This window comes from Apium graveolens, chromosome 2, assembly GCF_009905375.1.
Source record: "Apium graveolens cultivar Ventura chromosome 2, ASM990537v1, whole genome shotgun sequence".
Classification (NCBI taxonomy): domain Eukaryota; kingdom Viridiplantae; phylum Streptophyta; class Magnoliopsida; order Apiales; family Apiaceae; genus Apium; species Apium graveolens.
In genome coordinates this window covers 311,846,422-311,869,131 of record NC_133648.1, presented here as the reverse complement: position 1 = coordinate 311,869,131, position 22,710 = coordinate 311,846,422, and the positions used below count along the sequence as shown (strand labels likewise).

Here is a 22,710-nt window from a genome sequence, read left to right as displayed (position 1 = left end):
AGTTTTTGAGGAAGGAAAGAAGGTAGAAGAAGAGAAAGTCTAAAAACCAGTTATAGTAGTGATGGGAGATTAAGCAGAAAATCCGAAGGCTTTGATGGACTATTCTCAGCCTAAGATTAATGACATTCAGTCAAGCATCATCAGACCAGCCATCAGGGCTAACACTTTTGAGATCAAGTCAAGCACGATTCAGATGATACAGAACTCAGTTTTGTTTGGGGGTTCTCCTACTGAAGACCCCAACATGCACATCAGAGATTTCATCGAGATCTGCGACACTTTCAAATCCAATGATGTGACTGAAAATGCTATCAAGCTACGACTTTTCCCATTTTCTCTAAGGGACAAGGCTAAGTGCTGGTTACACTCTCTACCAGCAGGATCTATCACCACTTGGGAGGATCTCGCGCAAAAGTTTCTCACTAAATTCTTCCACATGGCGAAGACTGCTGCAATCAGGAATGCTCTTATCCGGTTTGCTCGGCAAACAGGGGAATCTCTGTGTGAAGCTTGGGATAGATATAAGGAGATGCTAAGGAAGTGCCCACACCATGGCATGCCTGATTGGATGATTATTAATTGCTTCTACAATGGATTGGGTGCTACTTCTAGACCCATGCTTGATGCAGCATCAGAAGGAGCCTTGTGGGCTAAGAGCTACGATGAAGCTTATGAACTTTTTTAACTGATGGTTGCTAATGAGTACCAGAATCCTTCCCAGAGACTGACTCGGGGGAAAATCGCAGGAATTCTGGAGTTGGACGTAGCTACTGCTATCGTTGCCCAACTTAAGGCTTTGACGATGAAGGTGGACACTTTGGCTAATTATGGAGTAAATCAAATCGCTATTATCTGTGAGCTTTGTGCTGGTGCACATGAGACTGATCAGTGCGCAATTTCTGATGATACATCTCAGTTCGTGAGCAACTTCCAGCGATCGCAGCAACCAGTACCAGCCACCTATCATCCCAACAACCACAATCATCATAATTTCAGTTGGAGCAATGCTCAGAATACGGTTCAACAGCCTTATCAGCAGCACCCAGCTAAACAGTACAACCCCCTGGTTTTCAGCAACCATAGTATGCACCTAGATAGCAACTCCAGCTGCAACAAGCCAATGAAAAATCTGAATTAGAGAAGTTGAAGTTATGTGCAAGAGTCAAGCTATTTCTATCAAGACCTTGGAAAATCAAATTGGGCAAATTGCCAATTTCTTGCTAAATCATCAGCTTGGTACATTACCTAGTGACACTGAAGTGCCAGAAATAGGTAAGCTAAGAAGCAAGTAAAGGCAATCAGTTTAAGGTCTGGAAAGGTTGCAAATCTCGAACAAACTCAAGAGTTGACTAAAGAAGTTGGTTTGTGAGCTCAAGGCCTTTAATGGCTGCACTTGTGTCTGTGGCTTAAAATTGCCTTCACAAGATGCCTACGTGTCTCTGTGTATTTAGAGAATCAAGCTAAAACGTAGTTCTGAATGGAGGGGTGAGATCCTTTATATAGATATTGGATGTCTATATATTGGACTAGGGTTAGGAGACTTGGTAAGCAAGTCTCCGTCTTTGATTGGACATTGGAGTCCTAAGATGTAGGAAGCAGATTCCTTGTTGGTTTAGGTACCTTGGAAACCACTCTTCACGAAATTATATCCTTTATTGGATATATTTAATGAGCTATTAATTTAATTTATTTATTAATTTCATAATTAATAAATAATTAGGAGTTCGGGCCTCATTAATTAGGCTTATTAGGTTTAATCAATTCAACATTTATTATATCTCTAGGCTAATTTCAGGCCCATGTCATTTACCCCCAACTTTTGCGAAACCGGATAAAGATTTCGTAGAAGTTAAGTTTATACCTTTTCTGGTTATCGTTTTTATCGTAAAATATGGAGCGACCTACACTGTTACAAGGATTTGCCTTACTCGAGGGTTCAATATATACTTTTAGGAAATTTTTTACAATTTTCCATATATGTTTTCGTATCTACTCCTATTTTTAGGAATTTTCTGGTATTTTCACTCATTTTTTCGGAACTTTTTCGTGTCTCCAAATATTTTTCGCAAATTTTCCTAATACTTTAGGAATTTTTTATGTACTCATAAATACTTTTCCTAAATTTTTAGGAATTTTTCTCTACTCACATGTATTTTTCCTAAATTTGTAGGAATTTTCCCTACCTCCGGGTATTTTTGTTAATTTTCCTAGTATATTAGAAAAAATTTTCTATCTCCGGGTATTTTTCTTTATCTTTCCTAATAATTTAGGGATTTTTCGGTTCCTCCGAGTATTTTTCGTGATTATTCCTAATATTTTAGGAATTTTTTCCTACCTCGGGATATTTTTCTTTATTTTCCTAATAATTTAGGAATTTTTCGGTACCTCCAGGTATTTTTCGTGATTATTCCTAATATTTTAGATATTCCCAATACTCACATGTATTTTTCCTAAATTTTCAGGAATTGTTTTGTCCAAAAATAATTTTCGGAAATTATTTTCTAATTTTTCCGAATTTTTTGGATTTTTCGCTCCAGTTTTCCCTATTTTTTGGGAATTTTCAGCTATTTTTCTATTTTTAGCCCATTTTATGATTAATTAAATAATCAAAAAATGGGCTGTATGATGTCATACATCCTAGGCGTGGGTCACCTCCGCCTAGGGGACAATTTGTGAACCACGCCTAGGAATCATGCCTCTTAGGCGTGGTTTGGCTTCCCATAGCTACAATGTCTTCTAAGCGTGGGTTACCCCCGCCTAGGAGACATCTTTTGAATAGCGCCTAGGAATTATGCTTCCTAGGCGTGGTTTAACCTCCAATACTCCAATAGATCCTTGGCGTGGGTTACCCCCGCCTTGGAGGCAGTTCGTGAACCACGCCTAGGAATCATGCCTCCTAGGCATTGTTTGGCTTCTCATGGCTACAATGCATCCTAGGTGTGGGTTACCCCCGCCTAGGAGACATCTTTTGAACAGCGCCTAGAAATTATGCTTCCTAGGTGTGGTTTTACTTTTTTAACTTTTAAAACCCTCATACTTCCTAGGCGTGGGTTACCCACGCCTAGGAGACATCTTTTGAACAAGGCCTAGGAATTATGCTTCCAAGGCGTGGTTTAACCTCCAATATTTCAATAGATCCTTGGCGTGGGTTACCCGCGCCTAGGAGACATCTTTTGAACCGCGCAGAGAAATTATGCTTCCTATACGTGGTTTTAGCCTTCAATTTTTTCTCCTTAATCTCCACTAGCCTTTTTCACCGTAAGGCGATTTCCGGCCTTCTCCACCACTGTAATCTGGCTTTGTTTTGAAAGATTCCGTTTTTTCCATCTTTTCTTCATTGTGGCATCTTTTTTATCGCCCCTTTCTTTAAAAAGAAAATTATGAACTCATGTCATAATTTATTGTGTCAGCGGACATACTCAGTATTGTGCAGTCGTGCATAATATAAATAATTGGATTGGAAAATAATATTAAAAATTATTTTCTATTTTTTCTAATTAATCATATATTTAAATTCCTTAATATTTAAGAAATTTAAATATTAAATTACGAATTTACTCGTAATTTTTGGTGTCATCGGACACTAATTTATACAGTCGTGCATTAAATAATATTCTCTATTTTGAGAATTTTGTCTTTCTTTTTTCTAAAAATTTAATAATCATTTTGCTCTCGTTTTCTTTTTCGTCCTAGGTGTGGGTTACCCCTGCCTATGAAACAATTTCCTTTCCACACCTATTAATAATGTCTCATAGGCGTGGTTGGAGCCCGAATCCATCAATCCTGGATGTGGGTTATTCTCGCCTAAGAGGCAAGTTGGCGAACACGCCTAAAATTTTTATCTCCTCGGCGTTGATAGAAGACCTTCATGGTTGAATCCTTCTTAGGCGTGGGCTACCCCCGCCTAGGAGGTATATTGGAAAACACGCATAGAATTATTGCTTCCTGAAAGTTAATTGAATGCTTTCACGGCTGAAGTCTTCCTAGGCGTGGGTTACCCCCCTAGGAGGCATATTGCTGAACACATGGAGAAATCTCACCTCTTGGGTATTGGTTGAGCTTCAAACTTTATTTTATTTCTCCTTTTTCTTTAAATAAGAAAATAGTATCTTCATTTGGTCATAACTCCGCCTAGAAAATAGTATTGTAACGACGATTAGGAATGGTGCTTCCTGGGTGTTATTTGGCTTCAAGCCTTAAAATCCTTATATTTTACCCATATCCATGTTATCAACTTATAATTTGAGTTTGTACGTGCCTTTTTTTTACAAGGCCATATCGAGGCTATAAGGTTTTCTGATGAGTGACCATCGCGGCCTTGCATGGCTTCATCTGCCTGTTGTGGCTCTTTATTTTACTCTTATCTGCTTTTGGTCCTTTATGTACTTTGAACATTTTCAGTGTGTATCATAATTTTCCTTCGGGTCTCGACTTGTGATCCTTCGGGATCTTCTATCTTAATGCAGTTATCTTTTATTTTCGACAGTTAGTCTTTCAGGACTTGCATTCATTGGATGTTCGCTCATAAATAAATTGATATATAGGATGATAGGAATAAACTTGCATAAGTAGAAAACATCCTGAAATATGGGTTCAACCCTTATATAGAATAGAAATTGGTTTCATCGAACTTATTTCTACTTGTTAGATACATTCACGCTATGGGGCTTCGTATTTTGCAAGCCCAAAAAAAATCAAGGCATCTTTGGGCTACAAGCCTTCTTTTTGCACGTATCATTTACTTATGTCACTTGACCTCTTCAGGTATAAGATATTCCGGTACATGATTGTTACTCGAGTTTAATTAACTTCAATTGAACGATTGCGACACCTATGAGCCTCTAATCGGACAAAACTTGGGCTCTTCGGGCCTTTAGCAACTTTTATTTTCTTGCGTACTATTTCAGTACTTGGCACATATTATGTACTTGCCACATATTTACTTTTCTATAATACACAATAATCCTTCAAGTTTATAACATAGCAAGGCTTTGGCATTTTCTCACCATCCATGGTTTCCAACTTGCTGGATTTTTGTCCTAGAACGCACTTGACTTAAAATGGCCCTTCCCGATTATGAGCTATCTTTCCTTTTCTTTAACTCTGGATGCCCCAACCTTATTCAAGACTAAGCATCCTTCCTGAAAGAAACTTTCTTTAACCCTTCTACTACAGTAGTGGGAGGCTCTTCACTGAGGGGCTTTAGCTTCATCCATGACCTCATCCATAAGCCAGCATGACCGAGGTTATTTCAGTTATGAACTTGAAGGTAGTTCGGTAAGCCCACAGATAGGAACAACTCGTCCACCAACGTGTTCCTTGAGGGTTCGACCCTTTTCTTAAGTCCATCAAGGATAATTCGATTAACAACTTTTGCTTGCTCATTTGCATGTGGATGGTCAATTGAGGTGAAGTGAAGTTATTTGTTGTTGTTATTATAATACCGTGAATTTTTCATTGTCAAACTATCATCCATTATCTGTGATATGGATGTGCGGGATTCTAAATCGGCAGGTCGTGATTTCCCAGAAGAATTGGGAGATTTTCTTGGTGGTTATCTCACACTTGATAGACGTAAGCCTCTCTGGGGGCGTAGAACTATAGGACCGTGCCTCTGGCATCTCACGCTTCTTCACGTAGGATTTTATATCGGCCATCATTATTGGCCAGTAGAATCCCAATCGAATTATCTTGTTAGCAAGGGCCCTGCCTCCCAAGTGCTTGTCTGAAAATCCCTATATAGGCTTCGTCAAGTGCCTCCTCTGCCCAAGAGATTTCAAACACTTCAAATACGGGATCACAAAAGACCTTTTGTATAAAAGGCCTTCGATTAGAGAGTACTTTAACGCTCTCACTGATAACTTGCATGCCTCTTGGGCATCGTACGGGAGCAAACCTATCTCAAGGTGGTTCTTAATGGGGTCAATCCAGCAGCTAGTCAAGCCAATTGGTCCTATCAAGTTTATGACATGAATTTTCGGGGTCATCTGGACTTGGAAATAAATACTTCTTGGATAGTTCTCGATTTCATATGAGGTGAACTTGGAAAGGGCGTATACCGTAGTGTCTCCTCTCTCAGATCATGTTTAGTGTACCATTCATCAAATTGAATCAGTATTCATTTCACGACCCTTAGGTACTTGGCTATGGCATCATCTTTGGCCTCAAACTCCCCATTGACTTGGGAAACAACGAGCCTTGAGTCTCCACAAATTTTAATATTATTAGCTCTCACAACTCTAGCTAAGCCTAACTCGGCTATCAAAGCCTCGTACTCTGATTTGTTGTTCGTAGTTTGGTAGTCCAACTTCAAAGCATATTCGATCATGAACCCTTCAGGGCTTTGCAAGCCCAGGCTTACACCAATATATTTATTTTGAACGCTCTGTCAAAATGGAGAACTCAATACTCCTTTAGAGTCAAGTCTTCTTCTTTATCCTTCTTTCCTTCTTCTGGGGTCACTATTTCTTGCCCCTGACTTCTTGGTCATTAATGGTGCGTTCGATCACAAAGTCTGCTAATGACTGGGCCTTGAGGGCTGTCTGAGGCTTATAATTGATATCAAATTCTCCCAACTCAATTTCCCATTTGATGAGCCTTTCAATCACTTTAAAGCTATGAAGGATGCTTCTCAGGGGTTGGTCCATCAGGACTTCTACTTTGTGTGCCTGGAAGTACAGTTGTAGCTTCTTGGAGGTTGTTATGAGAGCGACTGCAAACTTCTCAGTGGTGCAGTAGTTCAATTCAGCTCCGTGGAGCACCTTACTCACATAATAGATAGGCTTTTGAACCTTCTGCTCTTTCTTTACTACGACAATACGCACTGCTTGCTCAAAAACCGCGAGATTAAGTAAAGGATGTCCTCCGGACTCGGTTTGGAAAAAAATGGGGCTTCAGTCATGTATTTCTTTAGTTATTCAAGGATCTCTTGGCTTTCAACTATCTACAAAAAATTATTCACCTTCTTTAGGGTTTTGAAAAAGGGCATACATTTATCTCCTGACTTGGAGATTAACCTTCCTAAAGCCAAAATTCTCCCCTTCAATTTTTGAACTTTTTTTATGTAGTGAGGTTGTTCAATGTCTAGGATAGATTTTATTTGTCAGGGTTTTCCTCTATTCCTCTCTTCGAGACCATATGATCCAAAAACTTTCCAGACCATACGCTGAAGGTGCGCTTGGCAGGGTTCAACTTTATCTTTAGATGCCTCAGCACTTCAAATTCCTATCTGAGATGATCAATCTGGTCGGCCTTGGCTAGGCTTTTGACTAACATGTCACTGACATAGACCTCCATATTTTTTCAATTAGATGGGCGAGTGTTTTATTCACCAATCTTTGATACGTGGCTCCTGCATTCTTTAGTCCAAAATCCATAACAAGGTAACAAAAGATACCAAAGTCAGTTATGAAATATCCCTTGCGGGTGTCATTTTTGTGCATTTTAATTTGATTATAGCCATTGAAGTCATCCATGAATATTAGCATCTCGTGCCCAGCCGTGGCTTCGATCAGGGTATCAATCCTTGGCAGGGGTAGTAGTTCTTCGGACATGCATTTTTCAGATCAATGAAGTCAATGCATATCCTCCACTTCCCATTGGCTTTCTTGACCATCACGGGGTTCTCCAACCATTCATGGAATTGTAATTCCTCAATAAATCTAGCTAGTAGAAGCTTCTCGACCTCCTGTTTAATGGCTTTCATCCTGTCAGGGGCGTATGTTCTCTTATTCTACTTGACAAAATTTTGAGTCAAATCGATGTTCAACTTATGAGTCAGATCAATCCCATGCACGTAAGCTAATGTCCAAGCAAACACATCACCGTTCTATTACAAGAACTTGGTCATTCGGCCTTTTAGGGGTTTCCCAAAAATGCTCAAATGTATGTGACCTTATCCGGGTCTAACGGGTCTAGGGGAATTGGGACCAAGTCCTCAACAGGCTTCCCTCGACGCTCTTGGTTCTCGCAAACATCCATGTCTTCTACGTGAAGGACCTACCCCCGGTTTCATCGAGCTTAAGTGCTGCAACATAGCAACTTCGGGCCATTTTCTGATCTCCTCTTTCTTTTAACATCTTTTCTGGTGGGTAACTTAAGCACCATGTGGTAGGTCGAGGGCACGGCCTTAAACGCATGAATTCTTGTACTTCCCATGATTACATTGTAGGTAGAGGCTTCCTTGATAACTTGAAAGTTCAACATCTCTGTGGCCTCTCTTGGCTCTTTCCAAATAGTCACGGGAAGTTGAATCGCTCTTTCTACTTGGCCCTACACTCCATTAAACCCATAGATGGGTGCGTCCAAAGGGGTCAGTTAGGAGTCATTATCTTTAGAGAACTTAAGACCGTCAAGGTCGGGATCCCTGAACTCAAGTGTCATCTCAGTCTTAGCACGCTTAGGTGTGTCTTCGATTATACTCATTACCTCTCTAGCGTAGCCCTTTCAAGAGTCCTTTATTGTTCGAACGGCCATTGGCCTTTCTGAGATCATATTGATTGCTGGCCCTCGGGCCTATGGGTTACTATCTCGATCGTTACATCTTTGATCAGTGTTTCTTCGATCATAATCTCTTTTCTGGTATCTTTCACCTTCACCCTTGGTGAATCGTCCAGACTTTCCTCTTTGGATTAGATACTCAATTTCGTCCTTGAGTTATCTGTAATCGTCGGTATCATGACCAACATCTCTGTGGAAACTATAATGTTGGCCTTTTTCTCTTTTCCCGAGGTCTCCCCTTAGTGGCTTCGGCCATCTAAATTCCTTATCCTTCTCGATTTCTAACAGGATTGGCTCCTTGGAGCATTTAACCTTGCGTACTCAGTGAATCGTAGCCCTTGATTCTTCTTGGGAGTGGAATCAAATTCATTGCCAGTTCAAGGATATTTGTCCCTGGCATCGTACACTTGTTCCGTTTTTCACTTCTTGCTCCCCGTAGGCTTATTGCTTATAAATGTCTTCTTTATGCTTTTCTCCACCTTGATATACTTTCCAGCTCTCTCATGGAGTTACAACATGCTTTCAGGTGCACACTTGGCCAATGATTTCTTTGTCCATGGTTCGAGATTTATAAGAGATGCTGAACTCTTCTCGTGCACTCTCCCACTATTGAATTTATTGATAAAAGCTTGATTGGGACCTTTGAAGGATCCAATTGAGTTGATGTTAAACGATTGTACTACTTTGGGGCCATGCAGGATAGAGTTTGGGGAAGGCCTGACACTTAATAGTGTCATTCACGGGCTATATCAATAGGGCATTGGAGAACATCCTCACATGATTTGTGAGGTCTCCTGTACCATCATATGCCTTGATGGTTTACATCTTGAACTTCCTTAAAATGCGGGCGTTCATGATATCCTCGATAAATGGGGGGTTTGGATCATCGGGATCTCCTAGGGATATCAAGTCAATTGGATCGGCCCTTGGGGTTATGATTATTTGTCTTGGTATTGGACCTTCCAGGTCTATGACAAGAGAAAAATCCCCTGGTTTCTCTATCTGTTAGGGTCTTGGCGTCCGGTGTATCTTCATGTCATACTTCAACCTTTGTATCTCGGCTTCATGAGCCTTGATCCTCTCTTGTATATCTCGAGAAATTGTCTCTTAGGTGTTACAGGGCTATTGATAGCCCCTTGATTAAGCCTCCTTGGGGCAGTATCCTCCTCCGATGAACTGTAATATCTATCAAAGTAAGGTGCAGAGAAATCTTGATCTTCGGGGATAGGGGTCATGCCACAAATGTATTGGGGCGTCCACTATTGTCCTTCTCCTTGGCGTGAGAACCCACTTCCTCCAACCTTAGGGTACACTGGAATCCCATATGGAGGATCGGTGGTCGTTAGGATTACAATAGTAGAAAACTCATGTCTAGCGAGTCGAGAATGCAGCGGTGCTTGCAGCGGTTGGAATTGGGAATTCGTCCCTGCGGGGGGATCTAGGATTGGGTAATTTGTCCTTTTCAGTTGTTCGTCCTGTACAACATGGATTTCTCTCCTTCCACATACGGAGGTTTAAGGCCTCAAATATAGATATATTCACCTCCTTATAATGGAGAACTCACGTCCCACTCACGGGATCCCGTCCCTCAAATTTTTATTCTTAGGGAGTTCGACCTTGAATAGAGGTATATGTGGGCTACTTTACAACAATGGTGGTTGAAAATTTTAGTTCTTCATTAGGAGAACTGACAAATTGAGTCGTGGATAATGGATTTTTAATCACTTTGTGATCTCAAATCTTATTGGAGTTTCCGAATGTGTGCTTCATGAGCACGAATCCTCTCCTTTATGGTTTGGGAATCCATTCACATCTTCGGGGTAAAAACGCATATTGATAATGGGGTTCTTCACTTGACCATCTACTTCTATTGATGGCCTCCTTCATGATGTGATCCCCTCTCAGTACATGAGACAGAAAAATCGTGACTTCTTTCATAACCGGGGATCACCCTTGTAAATATAGGGAATTGTTTCCTACGTGCGATTGATATCGAGCCTGCTTCCCCAAGCTTTTGGATATATCTACATCTCATAAAGCGGGTCAGTGGTGGCTAAAATCATAGCCGTAGACATCTGAAATCCAGGTGCGCAGGCCGTTAATGGGAGCATGCACCATCCGCAATTGAGATTCTGCTCCTTGCGTTTCATTAGGTGGGGGATTCATCCCTTAAGATGATGGTTGGGTCGCATGAACCACCGTTCTTGAAAGTTCGTCTTCTTGAGTGATGAGGGTGGAACATGGTGAATCTTGAGTGTTTTGTATCTTTTCCATGGTTGTTGTCTTCTTCCCACAGACGGCGCTAAATGTTATGGATAAAAAATTAGGTTATATTTATTACGCGTATTTAATTCTAGGGTTCGTAAGTCAAGGCCTTTGATGGCTGCACTTGTGTTTCATGGCTTAAAACTGTTTTCACAAGATTCCTACCTATCTCTGTGTATTTAGAGAATCAAGCCAAAACGTAATTCTGAATGGAGGGGTGAGACCATTTATATAAATATTGGATGTCCATGTATTGGACTAGGGTTAGGAGACTCAGTAAGCAAGTCTCCGTCTTTGATTGGACGTTGGATTCCTAAGATGTAGGAAGCAGATTCCTTATTGGTTTAGGTGCCTTGGAGACCACTCTTCACAGAATTATATCCTTTATTGGATACATTTAATGAGTTGTTAATTTACCCTATTTATTAATTTCGTAAGTAATAAATAATTAGGGCTTCAGACCTTATTAATTGGACTCAGTCATTGGACCATATTAGGTCTAATCAATTCCACATTTATTATGTCTCTAGGCTAATTTCAGACCCATATCAATTATGAAATTTATTAATTTGTGAAGTATGTTTTGTGAATATCACTAATTCATTAAAAAATTTGACGATCATTTAAGTTTAATAAGTATATCACTAGTATTTTATAATGTTCTATATGCACTAATATATGATGTCCAAGATTTTAAACAAAATAATGATCTTTGTTGAACATAATTTGCAAAATATTACGTTTTACAATATTTTTATACAAAATTTTAGTTGCACAATATAAGTGGTCTTTGTGATTTTCAACAAAAATATGCTCTCCATAGAACTTGATTTTATAATTATATAAATCGCATTTCATAATTGTAGGATATATTATTATTAATATATATATATAATATAAATATTAATTTTAAAATATTATTTTTAATAAAAAATATATTATATAAGCGGGCATTTGCTAAAAATTACAGTATCCACAGCAATTGTCTATATAATCGAATTTAGTTAATAGAGGGAGTAGAAACAACCAGAGCACTCATCGGAGATATTTTTGTTTGTGGTAAAATTAACAAATCTAAAATCACGAGGAGTTCAAAATTACCCTAACCCCACGTCCATGTTATCTTTTGAAAAATCAAAATATGCAAAATGAAATTCACGTTCCGAAATGTGGGAACACGAGGATAACTGAAAGTCTAGTTTTGTGTTTCAGAGGGGACGGAAATTACTCGGCTATGTCTACCAATAAAAGTTCTTTATAAATTTGCTGATGCGAACTGAGATATTTTATGTGACGTCAACTGTAATAACAAAAAGTTCAATTTTTTTGGCTGGTATATTAAAATTTGGAGACAAAATGTTAATGAAAATTGGTTCTTAATCTTCGGAAAAATTATCAAGAGTAAATTGCCCGCCATTGAAATAATAATAATAATAATAATAATAATGCAACTATTATGGTTTAATTAAATCAAATTATGTACCAGAGTATACCGCTTAAATTGAGTTTTGACTTTTCTTATAGCTATTTTTTCAATTAGACTTGCATACCTAATAATTGAATAAATATTATAATAAATTTTGAAATAAGCGTTAATCGGATATAGAATCTGAGACGATCAAAAATAAATCTTTAATTAATTGTTGTTTCGATTTATGTTGGAGAGGAAACGGTATACGAGGAAGGATGTACAGTAAGATCTGAGAGGTACAGTCCTATTTTTTTAATCAGACATGTGCGCTAAATACTGCAGATATACAGTAGGAATGGATGCTGACATGACTATTGAAATTAAAATCATATGTTCGCACTCAGACTGTGGGGTTCAATCTATTTGTACTTCTACTCCATCCATTAATCTGTGCTAGCTAGCCAGCTAGCTACGTGAGGAAATGTGCAATACATCATTTGTAACAATTATCGTCTTATCTATTTTTTATTAAACAACTTATTTCATTTTAAAGTTAAATTGTAAGGTTAAGATTTGACTAGAATTTTATTAAATTTTAATACTTTCATTTACCCAAAAACTCATTAATAAATCAAAGATTAGATCAATGGTGACCCTAAGAACAAATGCAATGTAAATGGCCGGTTTCCCCTTTTTAGTGGGACTCAACTTATACTACCTCAACAAAAAATAACCTCCCTATATGGTGACCAACTTATTCCAATTCTAAGACCAAAAAGTAGGGGAGAGCACGGTTCAGTTCGGTTTTTGTATAAAACCGGAGTCGAAACGGAAGATTTTCGATTTTAAAAATCAAAAACCGCAATCGAATCACCGGTTTCGGTTTCAAAAGTCCCGGTTCGGTTATAATTTTTCGGTTTTGATTTTTAAAACCGGTAAAACAAAAATAATTATAACTTGAATAAAAAATTCGCTTAATTAAAAAAGGTAACCATATTATCTAAATTTTTACTGACATGTCTTGCAGATATAGTTTAAGGATACAATAATAGACTAATTGCAGACAACGCAAGGGCTTCTAACATCCTGGCAGCCTAAAACATTTTAATAACCTTAAAAATCGATAACAACCTTTGTAAATATGTAGTTTTCAACCTAGGTGCACCTCCTAAATTTATATTTATATTTTAGTGATATATATATATTATTTTATTTATTAATATATTATAATAATCGGTTCGGTTTAACTCCAAAACCGGAACCGGACTATTAGTAACGATTCGATTTTTCGGTTTCTCAATTTTAATTCGATTCAATTTTAATCGGTTCAATTTTAGTCGATTTTTACCGGTTTCGGTCCGATTTCAATTTTATTTCGGGTTTTTTGCTTCGGTCCGATTTCAATTTTATTTCGGGTTTTTTGCTATGCCCTGCCAAAGAGGGCATGCCCAGTTCAAGTCTTATGGCTCCAATACAAAATAAGAGAAAAATGAGGAGGTCAGGACACTTTACGTGTCTCCAAACTCTCAAATGGGCAGCACTGTTTTAATTATTGGTGCACTAGTCTCTACCGGTACTCGGGCAACACAAGGACCCCAAAATTTAATTAATATTTTTGTATAAAAAAATGCAAGATGTGTTATATTTAAGCCGGTAATAAGATTAATTTAGATATTGTGTTGTTATTTCTTTAATTAGTGTATTTGTAATTTTTGGTAATATTTAGTGCTTATTTTTTAATTTATTAAAGTCTCATAACTTATATTCGTTTAAGGCCTTACAAATTTCAGGTCTGCCCCAGCCTGCTGCCACAATTGAAATTCCATTAAAAACAAAAAACAGGATCATGGACGTCAAATTTCGAATTCTGAAAATTTTCGGAGTTAGGTTGAGTTTGATCTTGAAATCCCACAATCTTGATCTGAACATAATTAATAGATTCACCTTTTTTCTCAACCTAAAGCATGTGAAGTCTTCACATACAAATTTAAATCATGAGGGAATCGTGCAAATTAGTTAATGGAGATGGAGAGTGACAGGGAAATATCAAACACACATTTATAAACAAAATGTATACATCGGCACTCGTATAGTCGTATCCTTGTCTGATGACAAGGATATATCCACTCGGAATTCGACAATACCCCACACCAATGTTCACATTTGAAATTTTGAAATATGCAAAATCAAGTATCTCGTTTCAAATTTAAGGAACACGAGTTGAATTGGTTGCTGGCTTGTACAGAAATTAAATTAAACAAATATAGATTTAATTTTAATATTTTTAAATGATTATTAATATGAGTTTGGAGTGAGTAATCCGGTTGAGCTACCATTTTTAATATTACGTGTTTAGTTGAGTGGTGAAATAAATATATTTAATTTAAATATTTTTAATTATTAATATTTATTAATTAAAATTATTAATATATTTTTTATCTAGGTCTTGAGTTAATGATTTAATTGTGTTTTAAACATTTACGTATAATTGTACTCTCCGTCACATTTATTTCTATACACTTTACTTTTTTAGATTTCCCGTTCATTTTTATACATTTCAAAACTTATCAAAAATAGTAAAAATTTAATAATATAAAAAATCAACTACATTCACTACTTTCTCTCACTGCCGTCCCTTTATTCATTAAATATTAATGAATGGTATCATCACTTTACCCAATTTTATACTTTCTTACATTAAATTACACTTTTTATTTTTCTTTCATCCCACTATTTTATCAAAAATAACATTATTTTATTATATTTTTTATCCTTCATATTTAAACCATTTGTATACAAATGACCCGGACGGTGAAAATATATAGAATGAATAGTACTTTCTATTACACATATCCATGTTTAATATCCATGTATCTTCTAGGATTTGGAGGTTTGAGTTATGATAATTTTAATTTTTCAGTTTTAAATGGGTTCAATTATTTACTAATCAATCTTTACCAATTTCAGATTCGGTCGCGGTTTTTCAATTTTTTCTAGGGTCCACTTATCACCATTGACTTTTGTTAGAACTTGGGATCATAGATCAAACAAATAATTGTCCTTCTCTGTAGTAGTAGGCCAGTAGCTAGCCCTTAATTTTATCAGCCAAAGCTCATGGTCGCACCCCAGGGGGGCCATTACAGAATGAGGTGACAATTGTCCCACATTATTTTTTTTTTTTTTAAATCCATTTTCTTAGTATAATATATTTTATGTACCCAATTTTTTTATAATTCTATATTATTATATTGATAAATTAATTATTTAGAATAAGATATACAAAATAATCTAGTTTTGTTTGCAAACAAAAATAGTCAATTTATTATATTAGTTATTCATAAAATAATAAAGAGCTTTTTTGAAAAATACTCAAGGCCAAAAATATTTTTGTAAAAATATTGTTATTAAAAAAATATTGTATAAATACATTATTATTTGAAAAATACTATTTTTTTATTTTTTTTACAAAAATACGATTTTATTCAACTTCATGCAACCTCATGCAACTTTGTACAACCTCAAATGCAAAAAAAAAACTCAATTCAACAAATTGCAGACTAGTTGTATGGCTGCTTGATTTTTGTCAATTCCGTATTTTTTGTAAAAAAATTTAAAAGATAGTAAAATCGTAAAAAAAATTAGAAAAGTTAGTATTTTTGGTAATTCATCAATATTATGTCATCGTAATAGTTATTTAATAAAATAAGTATTACTAATTACACTACAAGAAATAGAGCGTAAACCGACCAAGTCGTAAACGACCACATCTGGTCAAAGGTTAAAGTCGACCGTCTTTCGTAACAGTCGGTTTTAGTCTTAAACCGACTAACAAAACTGTCTGACATATCTCCCGGGCCCACTTTTGGGCGGAAAAGTTTGACTTCTGCCACGTAAAATGAAACCGACCGTCTATTCCGACCGTTTAAGCTGATTGACAAAAATCGACCGCTTAAAAGTACAAAACCGCCCGAAAATACCGACCGCAGCTTTCTTCCGGGCCCGTAACAATATGCTTAAGCATAATTGATTAAAATTACGAAGTTAAGAGTGTTTCTGTTGGAGTAGTTTTAGTCTTTGGAATGGGTGACCCCCGGGAAATTCTCGTATTTTTTGTAATATTTTTGAAAAATACAAAAAACATCTATCATTTCGATAACTTAACATAAAAATCATCATTGTGTGTTACCTTCCCCATCTAAAAATATAAAAACTATAATTTTCATTCGATTTTCACATTTTTTTTGAACAAAATAAATATATTTCCTATTTTCTCATTTTAAAAAAAAAATTATAGAGAGATATTAGAAAATTAAACGACTATATCTCAAATATATTAAGAAATGGTTTGGTAATAAAAAAAATGTACGGATAAAGAATAATTCGGGTCACATACCTTGTAGAGAATAAATCGGGGATTAATTGATGAAATCGACAATTTTTAAAATCATGGATATAAATCGGAAAACCAAACTCAATACTAATTATATTCGTATTTTTAGGTGTTTGTGTACTATTTTTTTGTGTCATTTTGTACTGTTTTCACGTTTCATACACTAAAAGCTATTTATTGCAGAAATTTATATTAAAGTGATTTATTTTTTTGAAATCATATGTTAACCTTTTTTTGAAAATTACTTATTTTCAATACCAACTGTTATGGTCGGTTTGGGGTGGAGGGGGAACTAATTATTTTGACTTTTTAACTTTTACAAAGGATGGAAATTCATTTTTTTTTCATGAAATAATTGAAAAAGGCACCAGAACTAAAATGCAGACATTAAACCGACCGTATTGGATAGGACGGTCGGGTTTTTTATATTTTGAGCAGTAATTTTTTTGTATTATTTTGGATTGATTTGGGAAAAACAAGGGTGCTGCAGAAATTCCGCTGTTTTTTTTAAATTGCAGACATAAAGCCGACCGTGAAAACCAACTGTATACAACCGAACCTGACCAAAAGATAGTCGGATTTCCGTGGTCAATTTTGTAAGCTACTGTATAATTTTAGATTTTTTATCTATTTATCAAAAATGACCAATTTTAAACCGACTGCAAACTTAAACCGACTGAGATGTGGTCGGCTTATTTGGCCGCTTATATCGATCGGTTTAAAACGGCCGGCTAAACAGATGAAGGAAAAACACCTACTGATGACATGTGGCAAAGGTTAATCAATTATGTGGGTTAGTTATAATATAATCGATTAGTAACGGTCGGTTGAACATGAAAATATGGACCACCTGGTGCTGACACGTGGCAGGAATTGGTCGGTTATGTGGGTCAGTTACAAAACAGTCGGTTCGTAACGGTCGGTTAAACAGAAAAGAATGGATCATCTAGTGCTTACATGTGGTAGGCGTTGATCGGTTTTGCAAGTCGGTTATACGATAGTCGGTTAAATACGATCGGTTAAATAGAAAAGTTTGTTGGCCTAGTACTGACACGTGGCATGGGACCGCACACGTGTCACCTGGCATGGATGTGCCACATCACGGTTTGTGGGCCCGAAAACGTGTCAGGACACGTCACTTTGACTGTCAAACAAGGTCATCGTCATTTTTGGTCAAACCCGACTATATTTCTCCGAAACTGACGAGAGTAAACCCCACCACCAATTACGGCCGGCTTTAACCAAAAATCGATCATTATTTGAAGGAAGCCGACCGTTTCTGCGGTCGGTTTAGGCTCTATTTCTTGTAGCATTATGTGTATATAAAAATTGGAAGCAATACTAGTCGAAGATCAAAATAAAACAACCTAAAAAATAAGCTGTCTACACTCTGCTTTATGCTCCCTTGGTCTCTCAACTAAGAAACACACAAATCTCCGGTGATACAAAGATCTCTATCACTAGATTAACAGTAATAATGTTATAATGCATTGTTTACAATCGATGAAAATTGGTAAGGAATAAAAATATAAGTGTTAATTATTTGCCAATTTGATTAACTTATATTTGGGTAATTATTTGTTTTGTAAATTATACCCCACATTTTAAATTTCTGGAATGGCCACCATGGCACTCAAATTGTGTGGCTGAAGCTCAAAACTTTTTTGTTATATAAAATTGATCTGCGCAAAAAGAAGAAAGAAAAGGGATATTTAAATATTCTCTTCCAAGTTCTTCATGTAATTGATGATTTGGTTTTTCAATGGTCAGATTACTCAAATTATAAAATATATATTGTTATAAATAAAATTAGTTTATTTTAAATATATGTTTTAAATTTAAATTTACAAATAATTAATAATTTATAAATTTCAGTAAGAGCACTGTATGCACAAGACTTGCATAATTTGATTTGACGGTTGAGATGGAGCTAGTATAGATTAGGATAGATTTCTCACGTGCTATATAGGATTCTTCTATCATTGTGAAACCCTCTTTAGTCTTCAGTCTTCACTCTCCCCTTTAAAGATATAAAGGGAGAAGAGATTCTACTTGCACCCTCAAGAAAGCATAGTATATAAATAATCTGTTGTGCATCAACTCCAATCATATATAATATAAGAGAGACCTCTCTCTCTCAGATAGTTGAGAGATGGAGAGCTTAGATGAGTATAAGCTTTACTGGGAAACCAATAGATATTATCAAACTGAAGAGCTTGACGGGTACATCTCAGCTATATTTATTTATTTACGGATAGCTAATTTTCACAATTTCTTCGAATATTTTAATTTTACCATCAATTATGATGATACTTGTCTACAAATTAATGATGCAGTTTGGTATTGGATGAGACATTATCAGCATACTATGATTCAAGTTCACCAGATGGAGCTCAGTCTTCGGTGGCACCTAAAAACGTAGCTTCGGAACGAAACAGAAGGAAGAAATTAAATGATAGACTCTATGCTCTCCGTGCTGTTGTCCCTAACATTACTAAGGTCTACACACAATTATTATCTCCAAACCCTCCACACATTAGTTGTTATAGTCGTAAGCTTTGCGTACGTCTTGTTAACTTATAATTGAATTTTGAGTAGGACGTGTTGACAATTTAATTAAGTCCATCATTTCTCCACTTGAAACAAATGCATTGATTAATCATTCAAAAAAGTTTCCCCATTCTTTATTATTTGATGAAAGCATAATTCTTCAATTATATAACCCTAATTGTATTACTTAATTAGAATAATTTAATGTAACGTGGTGGTTGTTTACTTGGTAAAATGTTAGATGGATAAGGCATCAATTATAAAAGATGCAATAAGCTACATTCAAGAATTGCAAGAACAAGAGAGAAGAATTCAAGGTGAAATAACACAGCTAGAGTCCATGGCTTCCAACAAAGACAACTCTTTCGACGAATTCAATCAAGCTGCAGCTGATACAATGACACCGTTGACTGTACCGAAAAAGAAGAGAACTGATCAGCAGCAGCTCTTCTCTACTAACTCTGGAAGTTCTAGGTCATCACCATCACCAGTCCAAGTTACTGAGGTAGCTGTAGGTTAAGTTACACAATTTAATGGGGTGTGTTTTTTTAGGAAAAGTGGGATATTAAAATAAGAGGTAATGTTCAATGGAATAGGAGGATTATTTAGAATTTAAGTAATGAATTCATTGAAAAAATTACAAATTTATACTTTACTACAATATTATCATCTATAACATTTAAATTATCAAGTCTCATACATACATTTTATCTGTTAAGTACTTGGTTTTGATGCATATAATTTAATGGAACTCATGATTAATTTTATCTGTATTAAACAATGATATTGATAGCTCACCAATAATGATCTGATTAGATATGGGATAATATAATTAATTAATCATCAGTTAAGAAATTAATTAAACTATAAATTTGGTTTTGGTGCAGCTAAGGGTGTCTTATGTGGGAGGAAAGACAGTTGTGGTGAGCATTACATGTAGCAAGCAAAGGGACACAATTGTTAAGCTATGTGAAGCTTTTGAGTCATTGAAGCTTAAAGTCATTACCGCAAATATCACTTCTTTCCCTGAAACCCTCTTGAAGACCGTCTTTATCGAGGTATAAGAATCATATCATTTCTTTGCACGTAAATTTGATTACAGAAAAAAGTATGTGTGTGTATTGGTATGTTAAATTGAAAAATGAACTTACGATAGTTATATTTTCTATCCTTCAGAGTGTGCAACATATAGTAATTGATAGAATTATCGATTAGTTTTTTATGACATAAATAATTAACGGATAGTTCGACCGTTAAATCGGTCAGAATAAATTGACGTGTTTGCCAATGATCAATCAACCATTTGATTGGCAGTCTATTAAACTGGTCGGTATTAACAGACCGATTTCTTACATAAATTGTTATGTTATAATAGATAAACCGAATTTACATGGTGGTCGTTTTTTTGTCAATATTTGGGTTCATTCGATATTATGCGTTCAAAAAATCCTGTTTATTAATGTTTGCTTTTAGCTACCGGGGTTGGGGAGTGGGGGCAACCTGGAGAAACAGAAGAGCAACTTTAAAGAAAGTTACATATCATATATTTTGTGACATGCGTGTTCATGTACGATTGGAATATTTATTATCCATTAACTATTATCATAGGGTTTTTATGCAGCAGGGACCACATGGGTGTGATAGGGATGACTCGTATGTTTATTATGGTTGGTAAAGTGATATATTGTATTAAATAAAGTTTTGTTTATCCACTAATTTGGTATCAGAACATCATAAACGAATAAGAATTTAATATGTGTCGAAATAATTAAATCGAAACTGAATTATAAAAACTTATAATTGGTGAGTAAATATTTGGCGCATTGCCTTTATGTTGGGGACAGAAAAGTGAAATGGTTACATGTATGTATACGGGCCGGGCTTGATCGGATCGGGCCGCACCAGATTTTCGGACCCGGATTTTTTATGCATCTTTACATGTAACAAACATGTGTTTCTTTTGAGTAACTAGTACTATAGTTTTCACAATATAGTTTACACTGATTATCAAAAACTGGTAATTAAATTTTGAAACTTTTAAGAAGTTTGTGAGTTTTTATTTTCGCTATTTTAATGAACGGTTCCCGTCAATTTCTGTTAACAATTTATCTCGGGATTTAACTCGAGTTTTCTTCAAAACTACTCGTCCCACTAATCATCTCATGATTTAAATTTAACAAATTTTTATCTTTTTTCACAACCCACGTACTAAAAAATTCTCATGTACGTATATGTATTTGCAGGCAAATGAGGAAGAGATAAAAATACTGAGGACGAAGATTGAAACTGCTATTGCAGCCCTTAATACCCCAGACAGTCCAATGAGCTGCTCGCTAAATTAACAAACAACCTTCAGGAAACAATTATATATCCTAATTAAAATAAAATACCAGAGTTAATTATGTTCCTATTGATTTTCTGCTTGTTAACATCTGTTTAGCTTCTTTTTCCTTTTGTTTTTATCGTCCTTCTTCGCTTTCGAGAGGTTATACCATGACCTAGTTTGGAATGTAAATTCCTGAAATAAAGAGTATTTCATGGTGCTGTTTTTAATTTAAGTACGTGCTGTGCTCTTATTGTGTTCATGTATGGTATATATATGCACTTCATGTACGTATTTCATGTAAAATTATATGCAAGTAAAATGAGAAATGTTGCACTTCTCCTAGCCGACATATATTTTTTAAGAAATATGGTCTTTACTAACTGTCAAAATAGTAATTATAAAAATAAATTTGGTCAATATACATATTAATTGTTATTTCACATTTAAAAATATTTTGAAATCCCAAAAAAAAAAGAACTTTGAAACTCTTTTTGAATTATGTAGCATTATTCAAATAGAATTATTGGCTACCCACCTATCCTAATAGCTCAATTGGTTGAGTTTAAATTTTAGGGACTTATTACTGTAAATTTAATCTGAGATGGACTTACGAATTTAAGTAAGAGGAAAACCTAGTTATCAAAAAATATCTAGATATAAAAAAAATTAGTCATCATCCAATTATCGTTGAAAACTGTTTATAATTTGAAAACTGAACATGAATGAATTATCGTTGCTAGCTGCTTATAATTTTTATCAGGCGCATGATTGACTGCGCGCTCAATTCATTCATTTTGATTATAAATCTGACTCAACTTGATCATTAATCTAGTTAAATTGTTCAAGAACTTAAAGTCAAACAAAAAAAGTCAAAATTTAACGTTTTCGATTAGATGATTAGTTGTCTGTTGATAGTTGCTACATGATTGTGCATCTAACATGTAAAACCCAACTTAAAAACAATAAATATCAAATTCAAATCATTCATTTAAATAATTGGGATGAAAAAGCATGTCTGTTAAATTTTAAAATTTTTTAAAAAATAAACATAATAAAGTAACATAAAATAAGTTGAAATGAAAGTATATAGGGCTCGTTTAGAGTTTACTAAAAATTTAAATTATAACTTAAAGTTGAAAAATATTTATGATCAATATCGTTACCAAAAATATTTTTAGACGTTTAGATGATTTTACTTATAAGTTAATTATAAGTTGATGATGTGTTTCGTAAGTTATAACTTATAAATTATAACTATTCTAAAGAAAT

General features: G+C 35.4%; 1 protein-coding gene and 1 non-coding gene across 2 annotated transcripts; one reads left to right on the top strand and one right to left on the bottom strand.

The window, feature by feature from the left end:
- Positions 1 to 451: 451 nt before the first annotated feature.
- On the bottom strand, positions 452 to 558 carry LOC141709143 (small nucleolar RNA R71). Its single transcript, XR_012569735.1, has one exon. It is a non-coding gene; the product is annotated as a small nucleolar RNA R71 (small nucleolar RNA).
- An 18,033-nt stretch (positions 559 to 18,591) lies between these two features.
- On the top strand, positions 18,592 to 21,673 carry LOC141708742 (transcription factor bHLH35-like). The gene is made up of 5 exons (XM_074512507.1): positions 18,592 to 18,788; positions 18,902 to 19,064; positions 19,357 to 19,620; positions 20,003 to 20,173; positions 21,359 to 21,673. The coding sequence occupies exons 1-5, from the start codon at positions 18,718 to 18,720 to the stop codon at positions 21,455 to 21,457; spliced, it is 768 nt and encodes a 255-aa protein (XP_074368608.1). The 5' UTR covers positions 18,592 to 18,717; the 3' UTR covers positions 21,458 to 21,673.
- The last annotated feature ends 1,037 nt before the right edge of the window (positions 21,674 to 22,710 follow it).